The 19656-nt window shown below is 37.4% G+C and overlaps 1 protein-coding gene across 1 annotated transcript; it reads right to left on the reverse strand.

The window, feature by feature from the left end:
* Positions 1 to 17393: 17393 nt before the first annotated feature.
* Positions 17394 to 17864, reverse strand: LOC124943508 (agamous-like MADS-box protein AGL62). Its single transcript, XM_047484006.1, has one exon. The coding sequence runs from the start codon at positions 17862 to 17864 to the stop codon at positions 17394 to 17396; it is 471 nt and encodes a 156-aa protein (XP_047339962.1).
* Between the last annotated feature and the right edge of the window lie 1792 nt (positions 17865 to 19656).

Genomic DNA, 19656 nt, shown 5'->3' on the forward strand with positions numbered 1-19656 from the left:
CCACGTTTTATCTCAAGTTTGAGGATTTCTTCACCATTCATTATTTTAGCTTCCATCTCTTGAATACCAGAAATATATTGTGATTCAATGATTTTAAGTGATGTTGGATCAAACATGATAGAAAAATTAAGTAGATTAATTTTGGAACCGGCCAGACGAACTAAACAGAGGTTAATCTTTATGTGCAGGTACTTCTAAAAACCGTATGAACCGGTTGGGGAATCAAAAACCGGTTGCTACCACTTCAAAGAAACCAGTCTCAAGTGATCAAGTTAAAGATCAGAGGAACCGGTTCTACTCTCTCAAGCGACCGGTTAACGAAGAAGAAAGATTTTACTCTCCAACCGGATGATACAGCACAAGGCACAAAAAAAACCAGATGGTTCAGAATAAAAGTTAGAAGATTCAAACTTCAAGAGTGACGTACCATGACGGAAGAAACGTGTCTCGAAAGAATAAAAGAAGATCGGATCCGATCAGAAGCATGCGAGGAAAGCAATGATGCTTTGTTGATCCGATGCTGACAACCGGAGGCGGATGTTCAACACGTGTCTCAATTTGAAAACCGGCTATGTCATCTTATGCTCAGAGCTGCTGCATGAATGCCAGGTGTTGAGGAAGTTGAAGCGTGCAAGCAACCTTTCTGCAAACAGGCGTGATGATGATCAACCAATCCAGAAGAGAGAGAAGAAAGTAGCCGTTAGCTACTTTCAGCTATAAAAGGAAGATCAAACGTCTTCATTCAACGCAGTTCGGTAGTTGTAGTTGTGAGCATCATAAATTCTGAAAGTCATAAAGCAATAAATTCTAGAGAGATAAAGTCCTGCATTCCAAAACCGGTGTGCCTAAAACCGGAAGTTCTTTGTGTGTTATTGTATTGAGTAGTTGTATTACATCAAAGTGTGAGTTTGGTGTAACCGGCGAGTAGCGAAGTTGGGCTCGACCGGCAGTGTTGTTGTAACTCTAAAGAGTTAGTGGAGATCCTTCTCATAACCTGAAAAGAAGGGGTGACGTAGGAGGGTTTGCTCCGAACATCCATAAACAAATTTCTTGTCTCGTGTTCTTTCCTTTGCTTTCAATTTTCGCTTATTTAACCTTAACCTAAAAACCAATCATACTCCTAAAACCGGTCACTCATATCCATAAAACCCACTCCTTCTAAAACATCATCTAAAGTCGCAAACGTTGCTTCAACCTGAAACAGACATTTCCGCCCTTGAACCCGGTTCAAGAGTCTGTGACAGTTTGTGCAGTGCTGAGAACGGTTTTAGTCTCTAACCGGACTATCACCAAAAGAGTTGTGTGTGTTGTGTAAGCGGCCACCCTTACCCGAAACCGGAAAAACACCCCGGTCCTCCAAGGGCGTCCCCGATCCTAACAAGTGGTATCAGAGCGAGGTTCTTAGCACTCAAGCAACCTAAGAAGATGGGAAGCATGACCCACAGCGACAAGCCGCCAATGCTAAACAGCGAAGCATTTAGCAGTTGGAAGAAACAGATGTATCTACATCTGATTACGTTAGATGATGAGATGAGCCGAGTCCTGAAAGAGGGACTGATCAAGATCGACAAGGAGGAAAGCCAGTGGACGAGTGAAGATCGGAGAAGAAGCAACCTGGACAACCATTGCATGAGGCATATCTATAAAGCTATAGATAACAACACGTTGAACAAAATATCACAGTGCGAAAATGCAAAGGAAGCCTGGGAAACGATTATTCAGATCCACGAGGGAAATGAAAGAACCAAGGAGAACAAAATCTTGGTGGCTACGCAGAAGTATGAAAACATAAGGATGAAACCGGGAGAAAATATGAAGGAATTCAGCAACCGGTTCACAAGCGTAGTAAACGAGCTTCAAACACTCGGAAAGAAGTATGACAACCGAGAAGTGATCATCAAAGCTTTAAGATCTTTGCCAAGCACGTGGGATATCAAGACCATGGTGATGAGGGAATCAAGTACCCTTGGACAGATGAAGTTGCATGATGTGTTTGAGGACCTGAAAGCCTACGAATTCGAGATCAAGTCTCGGATCGAAGATGAAGCATCCACATCAACCGCAACAAGAGCTTTGGTCACATCGGTGGAACCGGCGGCTCCAGTATCAACCGCACCGGCTCCAGTCAAAAACACCGATCAAATTACCGACGATGTGATGGCAATGCTAGCCCAAAAATTCGGGAAATTCATGAAGAAGAGCCAGCCACCATCTAATAATGATTTTAATTATAACTATGTAGATAAATCAAACAAGAGATGTTATAACTGTGATGGTTTTGGACATTTCAGGTCAGAATGTAGAAAACCAAGAAGAGACGATAGAAAACCGGAAGGAAATTATCAAGGAAATAATCATCAAGGGAATAACTATCAATGCAACCGGTATCAGGGAAACAACTATCAAGGAAACAATTATCGGGGAAACAACAATAACCAACGAAATGACTATCGAAGAGGAGATGATCAACATGCTGATGAAGGAAAGGAGATTCAAAAAGCACTCATTGCATCTGACGGTGGAAGCGAGTGGGCATACTCCGATAATGAAGATGGTGAAGAGAAAGTAACCTGCTTCATGGCAAACGACGAAGAGGTATTTGATTTCTCTTCTGATGAGTTTACTAAAGAAGATCTAGTTTCTGCACTCAACCAAATGGTTGCTGAGTTCAGAAATATATCTGCGTATATACCAACCCCTATAGAACCTAAAACCGAACAAACAGAATATGTATATGATAAAACATGTGAAATCGAAACGTATGAACCGGATGAACTATTCTCCGATAATGAGAAGACAGTTCAACCGGTAACCGAAACCGATGAAAGAGCAATGTACGTCACGGCTGCTTGGGAGAAATCACGACAAGCAGTGAAACAAATGTGTAACTATAAAAGACACCCTAAGTGTAGATATGGCATCGGCTATGAACCAAGTAAACAAAATGAAACAAAACAATCTAACGGGATGAAACTAACGAAAAATAATCTTCCGTTTATAAAATTTGTCAAAAGTTCACAAACCGAAAATGACCTAAAACCGGAAGAAACGCTTAAGTATGTAGGCCCTAACGAATCTGAAAAATGGCTTCATTCTGAGAGAAGGAAAGCCAACCGGAAACCAAATAAAACAAATAAAACTCGACATCAAAGAAGCCCATCACCACTTAAGGCATTCTTGAGCAACGGCCAAGAAGTTAAGCCAAATATTATCAAAACAATAACCGGGAAAGTGATCCGACTCATTCAAGTCTGGATCCCAAAGGGACTAATCAACCATGGACCCAACTAAATGTGGGTACCAAAAAGGTGTAAATAATTGTTTGTTGCAGGTTAGGAGGAGCAATCGGTTGAAGAATTCTGAATGGTACTTGGACAGTGGATGCTCAAGGCATATGACCGGAAACAAGGAGCTACTGACAGACATCAAGTACGAAACCGGAGCATTCATCACATTCGGGGATAACTCAAAAGGTAAAACCGTGGGCAATGGTAAGATTGTCCATGGTGAACTATCCATAAATAATGTGTTATTAGTAGAAAAATTAAGCTTTAATTTACTAAGCATAAGCCAAATGTGTGATGTGGGCTACAAAGTTGAATTTCATAAAAACTCATGCTTGGTCAAATATCAGAATAATGACATTTTGCTAACGGTAACCGGATAGGAAACATTTACAAAGTGAACTGGAAAACTGATTTCGAAAAACCTGTGTGTATGATAGCCGGAAATGATCCAAACTGGCTTTGGCATAAACGGTTAAATCACTTGAATTTCAAAACGATTAACTTTATTTGTTCCAAGGAACTAGTTCACGGTTTTCCAAACGTTAAATTTTCAAAAGATAAAATATGTGCTGCATGTCAAATGGGAAAACAAGTGAAATCATCTTTTAAAAGTAAAGGAAATTATCAATCTGAAAGATGTTTAGAACTCCTGCATATGGATTTGTTTTGTCCGGTTAAAGTAACTAGTTTAGGAGGCATGCATTATACTATGGTAGTTGTTGATGATTACTCCAAATTTACTTGGGTTACTTTTCTAGCTTCTAAAAATCAAGCATCTCCAAACTTGATTAAACTGATTTTGAGAATACAAAATGAAAAATCTATTCGAGTAAATAAAATCAGAAGTGATAGAGGAACTGAGTTTATAAACAGTAATTTAACTACTTTTCTTGATGATTCCGGTATTAGACACGAGTTGTCTAGTGCCAGAACTCCTCAACAGAACGGCCTGGCTGAGAGAAGAAACCGAACTCTCAGGGAAGTCGCAAGGTCAATGATAGCCGATTCGGGTATCGCTCAAAAGTTTTGGGCTGAAGCTATCAACACCGCTTGCTATACGCAAAATCGATCTTTAGTAACTAAACGGTTTTTGAAAACTCCTTTTGAAATTTATTTTGATCAAGTTCCAAGTATACGGTATTTTCGAATTTTTGGTAGTAAATGCTTTGTTCACAATAACGGCAAGAACTACTTGACCGCTTTTGATGCTAAATCCGATGAGGGAATAATGTTGGGATATTCAGCTGTGAGTAAAGCCTACAGAATATACAATACTAGGACTTTAACAGTTGAAGAAACCGCACACGTTGTTTTCGATTAATCGGTTGAGCGAAACACTGCATTACCCTTCGACCTTCACAACAGAATGGAAAATAAGGTCAAGGACCAAGCGGTTGATGTTGAAATTCAGCCTGATCAAGCTGCTTTACCGCAGAAAGTTGACGCTTCAGTTTCTACTGAAGAAATCGGTCGGTCTGACTCCGTTCAACCTACCGATCAGTCTAACCTTGATCAGCCAACCGAAAGCTTGGTAGACACGTCTTGGATTAACCTCAGAAGGAACAAAAATCATCCTCTTGAACTAGTAATAGGTAACATATCCTCACCCGTCCGAACTAGGCAACAAAATTTGGATCACTATGGAAACTCTGCTTTCATATCACAAATTGAGCCGAAAAGGTGGATGAAGCACTGTCAGATCCAGATTGGATCTTGGCAATGCAAGAGGAATTAAACGAGTTTGAGAGAAATAAAGTCTGGTACCTAGTTCCTAGACCGAAAAACAAACCGGTTATAGGCACACGATGGGTATTCAGAAATAAACTCAATGAAGACGGTTTAGTTACGAGGAACAAAACCCAGTTAGTGGCTCAAGGCTATAAGCAGGAAGAAGGCATTGATTTTGAAGAATCATTCGCCCCTGTAGCTAGACTTGAGGCCATTAGAATATTCTTAGCATATGCATCAAAAATTTCAAAGTTTATCAAATGGATGTAAAAAGCGCTTTTCTAAACGGTAAAGTAAATGAAGAGGTGTATGTTAACCAACCTCCAGGTTTTAAAAATACAGAACATTAAAATCACGTTTACCGGCTGAATAAGGCCCTTTACGGTTTGAAACAAGCTCCAAGAGCTTGGTATGATACTTTGACACAATTTCTATTTGATCACAAATTTACAATAGGTTCGGTAGACAAAACCCTCTTTAAATTTGAAAGAAAGGAGCAAATTTTACTTGTTCAGATTTATGTTGATGACATCATATTCGGATCAACCGATCCAAAATTATGTGACAAATTTTCGAAAATGATGACTGATAGATTTCAAATGAGTATGATGGGGGAAATGAGTTTCTTTCTAGGACTTCAGGTCAAGCAGATTGAAGCCGGAATCTTTATAAGCCAACCAAAGTATACAGCCGAACTGCTGAAGAGATTTGGGATGGATACCTGTGCCGAAGCGGCTACGCCAATGAGTCCTTCCGTGAAGCTGTACAAAGATGATGATGGTCAAGCCGTTGACATCACAGCATATCGAGGAATGATCGGATCGCTGCTGTATCTCACGGCAAGCCGACCTGATATTCTGTTTGCGGTTGGAGTGTGCGGAAGGTTCCAAGCAAATCCAAAGCAATCTCACTATACGGCGGCTAAAAGAATCTTGAAATATCTGAAGGGAACTCAAGAAGTGGGACTTTGGTACCCAAAAGACTCGAGCTTCAATCTAATAAGCTACTCAGATGCCGATTACGCGGGGTGCAAAATTGACAGAAAGAGTACAAGTGGAACCTGTCAGTTTCTGGGTGACCGGTTAGTCACTTGGAGCAGCAAGAAACAAACATCCGTTGCAACTTCAACCGTAGAGGCGGAGTACCTAGCGGCTGGAAGCTGCTGTGCACAACTCCTCTGGATTCAACAGCAACTCAGGGATTTCGGAATAGAAGCAAAGGAGTCTCCAATCTTTTGTGACAACACCAGCGCCATAGCAATCACATACAATCCGGTGTTACACTCAAGAACAAAGCATATTGACATCCGACACCATTTCATCCGGGAGCATGTTCAGGAGAAACACATCCGGCTGGAATATGTGTCGACCGAGCAACAAGTAGCGGACATCTTCACGAAACCGCTACAGGAAGCTAAGTTTTCACACTTTCGAAATATCTTGGGTCTTACCAATCTTAATCAATTAATATAATCATCATGCATGCTTGTATATAAAACCGGGATATGTGTTCAGGGAGAAGCTAAAGCTTCTCAAACCGAATTCAAATAGGCCATTAATAAATCAAACATGCTAACCGGGAGGAAGTCTCCGGTTATGCCCGACTACTTCATAAATTCAAATCAAATGTATGTCTACTATGCGGTTGAAATAACTGGGATGAAGTGGATAAAACAAGTCCAAAGGTGAACAACTGTTGATATCAATCAACTGTTTTTCATAAATGGAAATATCCTACTAAAACCGGTCATGGGAAACCGCTTAGTACATATGCACTCTGGTCTGATGAAATGAACTTTTCCGGTTAACCTGAGATGACTAACTGAGTTTTCGTGCATGTTTTGAAAAATGAAGACTGTAATTAATTAAAACAAGTCTACCACAATCGAGATGACGACATGTGTCCATCATCAAGAGAGGGAGACTCACATCTTGTCAATAGATATTTTTCATCATTGCTATCTTAGTAATAATTAGATTTACCTTGGAAATAACCATTAGTTACTTCAACAAGTTAAGTCTATTAAATAGCTGATGACATCATCAGGCATGCTTAACTTCATTAAAGACCAAGCCGAATCCCCGGGCTATATAAACCATCCTTAATCCTTTTCAAAACATCACAAGTTCACTATTCACAAGTTTAATTCTTGAGATAAAATCCTTTCTCTCTCAAAAACATGAATACCAACTCCCTAGCCAAGAAAATCCTATTGGCAGATTTTGAATCAATCTACCAATATGAGGATCATGAAGTAAAAGAAATGTTCTTAGCCATAGAAAGGAGTGGGCTAAGAAGTTTTCTTGAGAACAGGTTCATCATCGACTACCTTGTAGTCGAAGAACTGTTTGAGACCGCGAAAGAGGTGCATCGAGATATACTCGTTGCACAGGTCTACGGTCAGAAATTCCTATTCAGCGAGACGGATTTCGCTGTATATTGCGGTTTGCCTAATGAAGGGGTAACCGACCTAACTTACTCCCCGGTGACAATGGAAGAGATGTGTCGCCGATTTTCAGGATCTGACATCCCGGTTAAACCCTGGGGTGCTAAGAGTCAACTTTCTCACAAGTACCAGATCCTCTACGAGATTCTAGGAAAATCTGTCTTGTGCAGAGAGAAGAGTTACTACTACACCCAAAGGGTTTTCGAGATGATGATCGCAGTAACGGTTGGGACACCGGTTAACTGGTCCTGGATCATCTTTAGTAACCTGAAGAAGATGCTTCTCTCCAACAAAACCGGCTACGCTCCTCAGCTGAGCGGCTTCTGTGCAAGTCTGGACATCCACTCCGGAGCCTTCGTCACTCTTCACCCAAGGCACGTGCTCACCAAAGAAAGAGTACAAGAGATGATCGACCGGTGGGAAGCGGTTAAAGCCAGAAGAATTCAAGCGGCTGAGGCTTCAAACGCTCAAGCGGCTGAGTCATCAAATGTCTAAACCTGTCTTTCCTCTTTTCTTTTATCTTTTCTTTACAAAACCGGTATTTTTGTTGTACTACCGGTTACGTACTCCAATTAATGAATCAGATTTCTTCCCTTTCCAAGTCAAAATCTAAAATATTCAATGCGTCGTATCAAAATAAATCGTATCACTCTTGGAAACATAAATTCTCATTTTCAAAAAGCATGCCTGACTTGATTTGACAAGACTTGCTTTTATTCTCTTGGAAAATCACAAAAACATTAATGACTAAGCATAAACGGCTAGATTTTTAAATCCTCTCATTAAATGCTCTCATTCATTCCAGGCTATAAAAGGGGACTCAACTTTCATCTTCAAAAACACGCCTTCAAGCATTCCTCTCTCTAAAAAAAACTCGAAAGCTCAAGAACTCTCTCAAACATTCTTCACTACTCATCGCCATGTCTGCTGAGATAAGAAACACCTTGATCACTGACTTTGAGGATATCAAACACAGTTCCTACTATGACTGCATTTTTCAGCATGTCATAGAGTCTGGCCTGCAAGGCTTTCTCAAGGGTTCGGACCTCATCCTCGTGGAGGAGGTGTGCGAATTCTACAACAACGGTCATGTTTTGGATGATGGCAGCATTCGCACCATCATCGACGGTCAGTTCCTCCAGCTTTCTGAGGAGGAATTTGTCACCTTCTTTCACCTTCCAACGGAAGGTTTCTCTAATTTTCCGACGCCGTATTTACCGGCTAAGGAAACCTTTTTCAAGATCTTCTCTTCTTCATACACTCCTGTTAAGGACTTTGGGAAGAAAGAAGATCTCGCTCCTCACTACCAAGTCTTTCACGATTTGGTCCAAAGGTCTATCATAGGCCGAATGCCCAACCAGAACTACAGCCGGGAGGCATTCGATATTATGATAGCCATCATCCGCGAAACCGCCATCAACTGGGCATCCTATCTTTTCAATAAGCTGAAGCAGCTTATGACCGGTAAAAGAGGAAGGATCAGCTACGCTCCTCAGATCACCCGGTTTCTCATGTCCAAGCGTCGCAACCTTGGAAAAGGTGTTCCGGTTGGATCCTTCAACACCATCACTATAGATATGATCTATAAATGTGTGTTAAGAATTCAGGAACGGTCTCCTCAAAACACCATGGAGAAGTGGTATGAAAGGAGGTTGGAAGGAGGATGGTTTACTGAATAATTATCTTTCTTTTCGTTTTCTTTCCGGTTTTTGGTCATTTTGTTGTACGACCAGAACCGCTCCTATGTTAATCATTTCCTTTCCCGTATTAATGAAATATTTCAACTCTTAAAAAGTCTCCGGTTTTTCATTCACATTATTCCTTCCGTTTTTTCAAACTTATACAAAAACCTAAAGTTAACTTAACAATCTCCGGTTAACAAGACTTCAAGAGAAACCGGAACTTCGAGCAAAAATGCAAACTTGAAAAACTTAACCGCCCACAGTTTTACCTCTCAAAATTTACCGCCCATCGAATTTCCGTTTTTACCGCCGAAAGTTACGGCAGTAACTTTTTGGAGGGAAAGTTGGCGCCAAAACATCAAATTGACGGTTCATCTTCAAAACCGCTTGGAACCGCCATCTATATAAACTCAAATCAGCCCATTCAACACATGTGCTTTCTCTCTCTAAAAATTTCCAGAACTTCAAAGCTTTCCTCTCTCCGATCATCATCGTTCTTCATCTTTTCGTTTCCAAAACATCATGGATCTAGGTAAAGCTCCATTCCAATGGATGTTACAAGTTGACTTCGCAGATATTGACGAGCATGCTGACGATAAGAACAAGGCTGTTCTTCAACTCCTTCGAGAATATGGGTTGGAGAAGTTCCTTTCTGGTCCGTTCACCATCCATCCGGCGGCGGTAACGGAATTCTTGGCGACGGCGACGCTGTCGAAGAGGAAGATCTCGGCGACTGTCAACGGGAAGGCCGTCCTCATCACCGAAGAGATTTTTGCGGAAGCACTTGGTCTGCCCAACATAGGTTCAGACCTAAAATTCGACTTAACCGAAGCAGAATCAAATGCTGACCGGTTGGTTGTATCTTTCTCAGGTCAGGATCTGGTGATCCACTCCAGTCGGAAGATCAAGCTCAAACCGGAATACAGATGGTTAGTGACCGTCATCGCCAAATCACTCCAAGGAAGGGGAGGTAATTTCGATAACCTCACAAAATTTAAGCTCAGAATGTTGTTGGCCATTGTCCGCGGAGACAAGGTGACTGGGGATATGTTATATACGAAGAGTTCTGCCAAATGGTGATAAAGAAAGATGGCCGGGTGCAGGCCTATACCATGCAAATTGTAAAAATTCTTGAGTTCCTCAAAGTGGAACTAGGTGAAGGCATACCACTTCCGATCTCCAACATCCTTGACTCAGAGTCAATGACCGAAAAACCGGAGAAGACGATCAAACCTAAATCTTCAAAGACTAAATCATCTAAGGGAGCCAGTGCATCGGTTCCAGCTGAAGAAGAAACCAGACAGAAGAAACCGTCAAGAAAAGCGGTTGAAGTAGAAGTTCCACCAGAACCGAAGAGGAGGAAGAAAGTATCTGCAAAGAAAAGCTCAAAGAAACCGGCGGACTCCGAGAAAACGCTTTCCTCGGACAATCCAACGGAAAGAACCGCAGATGTCTTTCAGCCCATCCCCATCAACACCGTTATTCCAGTTCCCATCCCATCCCATTCTCCAAAGCAAACCGAATCTTCGGGGAGCAAGGAGAACAAGTCAGTTTCCAAGGAGGAAGCAGAGGTAAATGTTCACTCTGCAACCTCCAAGTCACCTAGCAAACAAGCGGAAGAGGTTATAGCCACTGTGGGCTTAAATACCTCGGAAGCAATTCAGAATGTGGTCCAGGAGATCACAAGAGAGACCGAAGAGGACGATGTTTCAAGTCGTCGAAAGCCAGATGATCAGGTTGAAGTACCTGATCAGACAGAAGCACAACCGGTCGATGAGACGACCAAATCAACAGAAATTGCACCTCCGGTTCAGGAGGAAAATATTGAAGAACGGGAACCTTCCGGTTCTGCAGGAGGAAAGATGGTCTCAGAAAATCAACCAGCATCAACACCTGATGTTTCCACTCAGGTAGATAAAGGCAAAGGAATTCTCATTGAAGAAACAACGGCAACCGGAACAGGCACGATGCAAACCGATCCTCAACATGAAGACATAACCGGGGACGAGTTTCCATACACCATAGAGCAAGAAAATGAGATTTTCGAGGAGCTTATTCAAGACATGAACAAAGGGGCAAGTGATGCGCTAGCGCCATACATCTTATGGGTGAAGCTCCGATGCGAAACCAAGTTAGCCGACATGCTTCCAGGTTTTAGTGGGAATAAACAATGGGACAAGCTCATCCAACTGGAAGAAAGGGCTCTTAACATAGCTAACACCAACCTAATCCAACCGGCGTTTAACAAAGCTCCGGTAATCCTTGAAAATGCTCGGTTACAGGCTGTTGAAAATGCTTTTCAAGAAACCCAGGGAAAGACGCTAAACCCGACCGAAATGAGAATGGCCGAACGATTTCTTGGGGTACGTGAACAGCTTGTGCGAAATCTTGATCGTCTTGACTTGCAGTGGTGGAAAAGTTGCCAACGTCAATTCAACAATGCTGAATTATATCAAAGTAAGCCTTTCTTTATAAGTGGTGAGACATCCGGAACCTCTGAAAACTTCGAACAAGAAGCCTCTCAACCGGTCAAATCTCTGGAAATAGATCAAATCAAGCAAGCGATGGCTGAAACGGTTGACTCTTGCATTGGAAATTTCAAAGCCGTAACCGACGAAAGAATTGCAGTGGCTGAAGATAAACTGTCAAACTCTCTACAAACCATGATGGACACGACCATGCAGACAACAGTAAAAGCCATGATTGCCGAGTCCGTCAAAACCGCAACCGCTCCTTTAGTTGACATGCTGCAGGCAATGGCTATTCAAATCGGGGAAATGTCCAAGGTTCAAGTCACCACAACTCTGACGCAAATCGAAAAGGATGCTGAAACCGCAAAGAAAATGCAAGAGGAAGAGATCGAAAGGGAACGGATACAAAAGGAAATTGAAGATAAAGACTATGAGCTTTCCCAACAATGCAACGAGGAGGAGCAGGCCAACGTCCAGGATCTTTCATTGGCTCAACCGTCCCACTCCATGAATACAAGGAACAAGAAGAAGCGAAGTGCCGTTAAGAATGTGATGAAACGGGCAGAACAGAAAACAGCCTTACCAGTCGTGATAAATGCACAACCGCTTGATGAGGAAGAAGAAGAAGATCCGGAGGAACTCAATCAACGGAAGAGAAGGACAACCGGAGAATCCACAGCAACTCCAAGCTTCAGACCTTCAAACACTCCACCACCAAAGCCAATTTGTGCCAACTTCAATCTCAAGAATAAGGGTACCGGTCATTCAAGTGTATGGGCCGGTGTGCTGATCGATGCCGAAAGACGTGCTAGAGAACACAGAGCAAGGCAAGAAGAAGAAAGAAGACGGTTGGAGAAGGAGCAGGAAAACGAGCAACACAAGGGGGATCATCCAAGCCCTAAACTCTTTCTTTGTTTACTTTAAACAATTATGTTTTATTATGTCTCAGAACTTGGTTACTTAGCTCTCTCTAATAGGTTTTTAACATATTTTTCTCAAAACGATCAAACTCATGTTTTTAAAACCGGCCATATATTACATGTTTTGAATATTTATTCTAAATAATCAAAAAGGGAGAAATTGATAGAAAAATTAAGTAAATTAATTTTTCTAAACTGGCTACTAAGCAAATTTTTAACCGGCCATATATTACATGTTTTGAATATTTATTCTAAATAATCAAAAAGGGAGAAATTGATAGAAAAATTAAGTAGATTAATTTTGGAACCGGCCATACACTACAATTTTTGAATATTTATTCTAAATAATCAAAAAGGGAGAAATTGATAGAAAAATTAAGTAGATTAATTTTGGAACCGGCCAGACGAACTAAACAGAGGTTAATCTTTATGTGCATGTACTTCTAAAAACCGTATGAACCGGTTGGGGAATCAAAAACCGGTTGCTACCACTTCAAAGAAACCAGTCTCAAGTGATCAAGTTAAAGATCAGAGGAACCGGTTCTACTCTCTCAAGCAACCGATTAACGAAGAAGAAAGATTTTACTCTCCAACCGGATGATACAGCACAAGGCACAAAAAAAACCGGATGGTTCAGAACAAAAGTTAGAAGATTCAAACTTCAAGAGTGACGTACCATGACGGAAGAAACGTGTCTCGAAAGAATAAAAGAAGATCGGATCCGATCAGAAGTATGCGAGGAAAGCAATGATGCTTTGTTGATCCGATGCTGACAACCGGAGGCGGATGTTCAACACATGTCTCAATCTGAAAACCGCCTATGTCATCTTATGCTCAGAGCTGCTGCATGAATGTCAGGTGTTGAGGAAGTTGAAGCGTGCAAGCAACCTTTCTGCAAACAGGCGTGATGATGATCAACCAATCCAGAAGAGAGAGAAGAAAGTAGCCGTTAGCTACTTTCAGCTATAAAAGGAAGATCAAACGTCTTCATTCAACGCAGTTCGGTAGTTGTAGTTGTGAGCATCATAAATTCTGAAAGTCATAAAGCAATAAATTCTAGAGAGATAAAGTCCTGCATTCCAAAACCGGTGTGCCTAAAACCGGAAGTTCTTTGTGTGTTATTGTGTTGAGTAGTTGTATTACATCAAAGTGTGAGTTTGGTGTAACCGACGAGTAGCGAAGTTGGGCTCGACCGGCAGTGTTGTTGTAACTCTAAAGAGTTAGTGGAGATCCTTCTCATAACCTGAGAAGAAGGGGTGACGTAGGAGGGTTTGCTCCGAACATCCATAAACAAATTTCTTGTCTCGTATTCTTTCCTTTGCTTTCAATTTTCGCTTATTTAACTTTAACCTCAAAACCAATCATACTCCTAAAACCGGTCACTCATATCCATAAAACCCACTCCTTCTAAAACATCATCTAAAGTCGCAAACGTTGCTTCAACCTGAAACAGACATTTCCGCCCTTGAACCCAGTTCAAGAGTCTGTGACAGTTTGTGCAGTGCTGAGAACGGTTTTAGTCTCTAACCGGACTATCACCAAAAGAGTTGTGTGTGTGTTGTGTAAGCGGCCACCCTTACCCGAAACCGGAAAAACACCCCGGTCCTCCAAGGGCGTCCCCGATCCTAACAAAACACTATTTGGGAATCTACACCCAAAAAGAAATCTAATATGGCATTTAAAGTAGGATTTCCATAAGAGAAGACTTTCATCGATATTGTCCGGATCCTCCTTTTCTTCCGAAAAAAGGGAAAGAGAAGTATCTTCTATGGTGGATCCCTCTTGTTCCTACCCCTTCGTTGAACAAAATTAGTGCCATATCTATTCCACACATGACACGTAGTAGAAAGTTCACTTACCTTTTTTAAGACACCAGACTTTCTCTTCGAGAATACTACAGAACGCTTAGCCCTATCTTCAATCCACTTTATCGGGATTATCTGGCGACCTCTACTTGATTTTCTGGCCATAACTATCTTTCTCTATGGTTTGTATATCTTTATCACTCTCTTTGTTGATATACTTAGGTTTCACATATTTTTGAAGATTATAAAGGGTACCAGTTGAAATTTATTTACCAAATAATAAATATGTCATTTAATACATTTATTACAATAATATATTTCTCATCTTTTTCATAAAGAATTTAATGAGGTAATTATTTATTAATAGATTTAAATTAATTTTATACAAATTGGGATAATTTCACATTAAATTAATTGATTCTTATAGTTTATCAAGCTGTTTTAATATTTTGTATAACGCCGACTCTAATAGAAAACCGTTTGACATATTTTATTTACCATCGATATTTTCGAAACTCTTCAAATCACAATGCATTAACTTTTTACCTTTTTGTAATTGTTTATGTTGTTATATTTTGTCCATATGTATATTTGTTTCAAGAATTCTCTATCTTGAACTAATAGGTTCAAAAAATAAGCTAATTTTATTCCTACACTCAATGTTCTTGTACTTTATGTAATTGTTCATATAATTGTTCTTGTGTGAATTATATTTTTTGACAGATAGGTAAATAAAAGTTCGTGTACATTTTATACGTCATTATATCACTGTCAAACATTTCTGGCAAAAAATATTATATTAGCTTAAGTGTACTGTTAATAACATTTGTTTCAACGATGTAGAACTATTTATTGTGTTGAAAAATACTTAAAAACATTTAAGCTTCGGAAAATTGAGTCACTTCAAATTATAGGTCTCAATTATGTGTCGGTACATTTGTCGTATATGCGGAACAAAATAATATTTTTTTTTTTTGTATGTAATGCGTTTTCAATTATGATGTCGAACATTTATGAATTATTTATATTTATTCATCATCAATTTAACGATTCAATTATTTAAATAATATTAATTATAGTTAATATTATTAGATATTAAGAAATTCATTTATTCTGCATCTTATTATTTATATAAAAATCTAAAGGTAGGAAAGATTGTAAACCCATTAAAAGATAAGAACATATAAATAATTACAATGTGACGAATTTGAAATGATTTTGACGATTCTTCACGCATTAACTTTCTAATTACATCCATAATATTTGTTAATGTCTTCAATAAATTAATCTCTTTAACATAGTTTAAATAAAAACACATTAGTCAATATTTGATTTGGTTTTATTGTGTGGATTATTGATGAAGAGAACTATGTCAAGTTGCAATTTATTTCAAAAAAATTTTGTATCGTCGCTAACATATATTTGTATTGTTATATATATGTGAGAAACTTTCCACAATTTTCCAATATTGTTTGAGATAAAAAAAAAAAAGCAACAAGGAAAGATGTCATCTTCTTCCTCCAATTTTTATTTTCGAAATATTCCAATAAAAAATCTTATATATTAAACATTTAAGATCGACGAATATAAATCCAAAATATGGTTTATTCAAATTTCGGTTGTTTGTAGAAAATAATTGGATTTTTTTCCAGCGAGATTGTAAGTCACAATTTTGTCATGTTCTAAATTCTCAATCTTTTAGGCCGGATGCATCTTCTAAGAGAAGGGTAACAGTTCATGCATGTATTTGAAGAAAATAAGAAAAAAAAGATGAAAAAAAAGTTACTTTGATTGTTCATATATGTTTATGTGGATAAATATGACCCTTTTATCAGCTTTGTATACACAACCAATATATATATATATATTGGTTGTGTATACCAATATATATATATATATATTGGTTGTGTATACCAATATATATATACATATATATTGGTTGTGTATACAAAGATGATAAAAGGGTCATATTTATCCACATAAACATATATGAACAATCAAAGTAACATATATGAACAATCTTTAAACTAATATATGAACAATCTTTAAACTAATATCCTATATAAACTTTATTTAGTATATTATTATATATATATTTTTAATTCAACCTACTACTAGAGAGTTAGAGAAATAGTTTGAAAACGATAAATCCTACCTCATACATTCTTCAATTCTTAGATAATTGTCTCTTCATCGTTCATCATATAAATTATTGATTCTTGAAATTTATTTATTTCACTTTATTGTTTCATTTTGTTGTTATTTCCGTTATTTTCTTGTTACGTTCTAATTTTATCTATTTAGTAGTTTGTGTTTTTGAACCAAAAAAATTAGGATATTAGTTTAAAGATTTTTTCTTGCAAAATAATAACTAATTAAAAATATTATCCCTTTTTTTAAAATACAAATAATTTGACAGAAGATGCAGACAATCTTGTAAAAATGTTTTATTTATTAATTTATAATTGTTTACACTCAATTGGAATTACATTATTATTTTAAAATAAGGATATTTATTGATTTAATTCCTGTTTTTGAGCACTACTTATTTCGACTAGAATCTGATGTCTCGTCAGTTAAAATCCTATATTATAAAAACATTGTTCAAAACGAATTTCAAATAATAATTGAATCATATCTAATTAATCAAACTAATTAATCAAACTATATAGTCTCACTATCCTCTTATAATATAATTAAAGAAGGATGATTGGACCATATATTTTTATAATAAGAATTGTATTTATTGCTTTTTCACTTTGAACATAGAGTTGTGCTATTACAAAAATATTATATACAGTACAAAATAAGTGTAAATTTCTAATAATTTGATATATTATTTGATCCAAACTAAAATATAAAAATAAACAAATCATCAAGAAAACTACTTATATAAAATAGATGGGGCATAAAAAGTAAAAGATTGATAACCAAATTTTAGAACATTAGAAAAATAAAACAGAAAAAGAAAACCAATTCTAGAACCACTAGGCTCTTAGACTACTAAAATGAAACAAAGTCCTAACCAACATATTTTATAAATTAATCATGCAATCATTCGGTCAACATCTTCATTTTTTTCTGCTCTTCAAAAAATATTTTTAGCTCTTCTATCTTATCCTTCCTCAAATGTAACTCGGTCAAGCTCATCTCCTCAAAGGATTGTTCCCACCATCTTTTCTTAGCATGGTTAGTCATATCTAGTGACAGTTCTCGTTGTTGTTCAAGTTTGAGCATATCTTCAACATCTGCTATTCGAGCTTCAATCTCTCGAACACGTAAATTGTTTTGTGCCTCTAAGAGTTCATGGGATATTGGATCAAGTGTTTTCAAGGGATCAAGGCCCATGAATTGATACAATATGGAATTTACACTGGGGTTGCCATAAGAGAAAGCTTTTCCACTTGGACTAAACATGACTACCGCTAGCTCACTTCCACAAAGAGTGGAAAGCTCGTCAGCTTTCTTGAAAGCGCTGAACTTTCTCTTCGAAAACGTTAGCGAACTATCGGTATTTTTAATCATCTTAATCGAAATATTTTTCTCTATAGTGATATCTTTTTTCTTTGATGGGATACATTTCAAAGGTTTTTGAATCATATATAAAGGGATTGAATATATTATTTAGTTACCAAAAACAATATGTCATTAAATATAATTATTAAATTGATATATTTCTTATCTTTATCACAAATATTTTATTGAGGTAATGTGAAATTAGATTTTCACAATATTGAATTAATCTTAAAAAAGGACATTACACCAAAATTGTTAGTAAGAGTTATTACATATTTGTGGCGCATCTTGTTATTGTCAATATTTTTAAAATCCCTTTAGATATTAAAGAAAACTAAAATAATATTAAACATCACTAAATATTAAAACTAATTGTCAAATAGAAAAGATCGTGTGGGTTTTATACGCCGCTGTATAACGCCAATAAAAATATTCTATCAATGTTATTCTATCGCTGCTAATGTTGTTTTAGATGTAAACGACAAAAGATTAACATTGATAAAAAATGTTACGCCATAAAATTCTAGAAAAGTTTATGCAATGAAAGATTTATGCGTAGATAAATTCCTTATTTGCACCTAAATTAGTGCATTTTGATGTTGGAAATTTTTAATAACATCGTGAATACGGTTGCCATCTATTTTGTCGTCAAACTATAAATATATTCCTTCCAAATGAGTCAGTATGAATAAATTAATTTGTTAATTGGATCTTGTTGTGAGAATATGGCTACAAATCAGTCGAGCCGAGCTCAAACCAGATTAAGCTCGCCTCAATTTAGTATTTATTAGCTCGACTCGAGCTCGAATGATTTTATAAATTTAAGCTCGAACTCGACTCGACTATTTACCTACAAGCTTGGCTCGACTCGAAAGTTTGAAAAAAAAAAAAATTTCAAACTCAAGCTCGAACTCGAACTCAAACCAAATTTATTTTCAAAATTAAAATATCAAACTTTCATACATATTCAAAATTTAAAACATGATATTTCAAAATGAAAATATGAAACAATCATAATTATTCAAAATTCTAAAACATTATAGTCCAAAATATTAAATCACCCTCTATTAAAAATTCTAAAAATAAAATTCGAAAATCAAAGTACAAAACTATATAAATTGTTTGAAAATTCAATATATTAATCTTTTTTAACTCATGTTCTTCAATCATAGCATCCGTACAACTACTCATGTATTCAATAATATGAAATATTTAATCTTAAAAAAATATATAAAAAAAATGTTTAAAAAAATGACTAAAATTTAAGTTATTTTAAGAGGTAGATACCGACAACAAAATTTATGTTTATAAATTATGAATTAGATTATGAAACTATAAATGGATATTAATATGGAGAATGAGTAATTGTAAAGATTTTATAATTAATATAATTTTGTTTACATTCAATTTGCATTATTTTCAGGCTTCATCAGCCATTCATTATTATTTTAAAAATAAGGATATTTTTTTATATATTTGTTATTCATATGAATGTCTGTTCCTTGCTATGCCATGAAACAACCCGGTCACCTAGGAATTGACATGTTCCGTTGGTACTTTTTCTGTCAATCTTACAACCTGCATAATCTGCATCTGAATAACTCGTTAGATTAAAGGACGAGTCTTTTGGATACCACAGACCGACATCAGGTGTGCCCTTTAGGTACTTCAATATTCTCTTTGCGGCTGTGTAGTGAGATTGTTTAGGATTAACTTGGAATCTTCCACACACACCGACTGCAAATAGAATGTCCGGTCTACTCGCTGTCAAGTATAGGAGAGAACCGATGATGCCTCGGTA

Source organism: Impatiens glandulifera, chromosome 6, assembly GCF_907164915.1.
Source record: "Impatiens glandulifera chromosome 6, dImpGla2.1, whole genome shotgun sequence".
In the NCBI taxonomy this organism is placed as follows: domain Eukaryota; kingdom Viridiplantae; phylum Streptophyta; class Magnoliopsida; order Ericales; family Balsaminaceae; genus Impatiens; species Impatiens glandulifera.

Excerpts from the sequence above, each read along its gene's own strand:
- LOC124943508 (XM_047484006.1), bottom strand. The coding sequence starts at position 17,864 with ATGATTAAAAATACCGATAGTTCGCTAACGTTTTCGAAGAGAAAGTTC.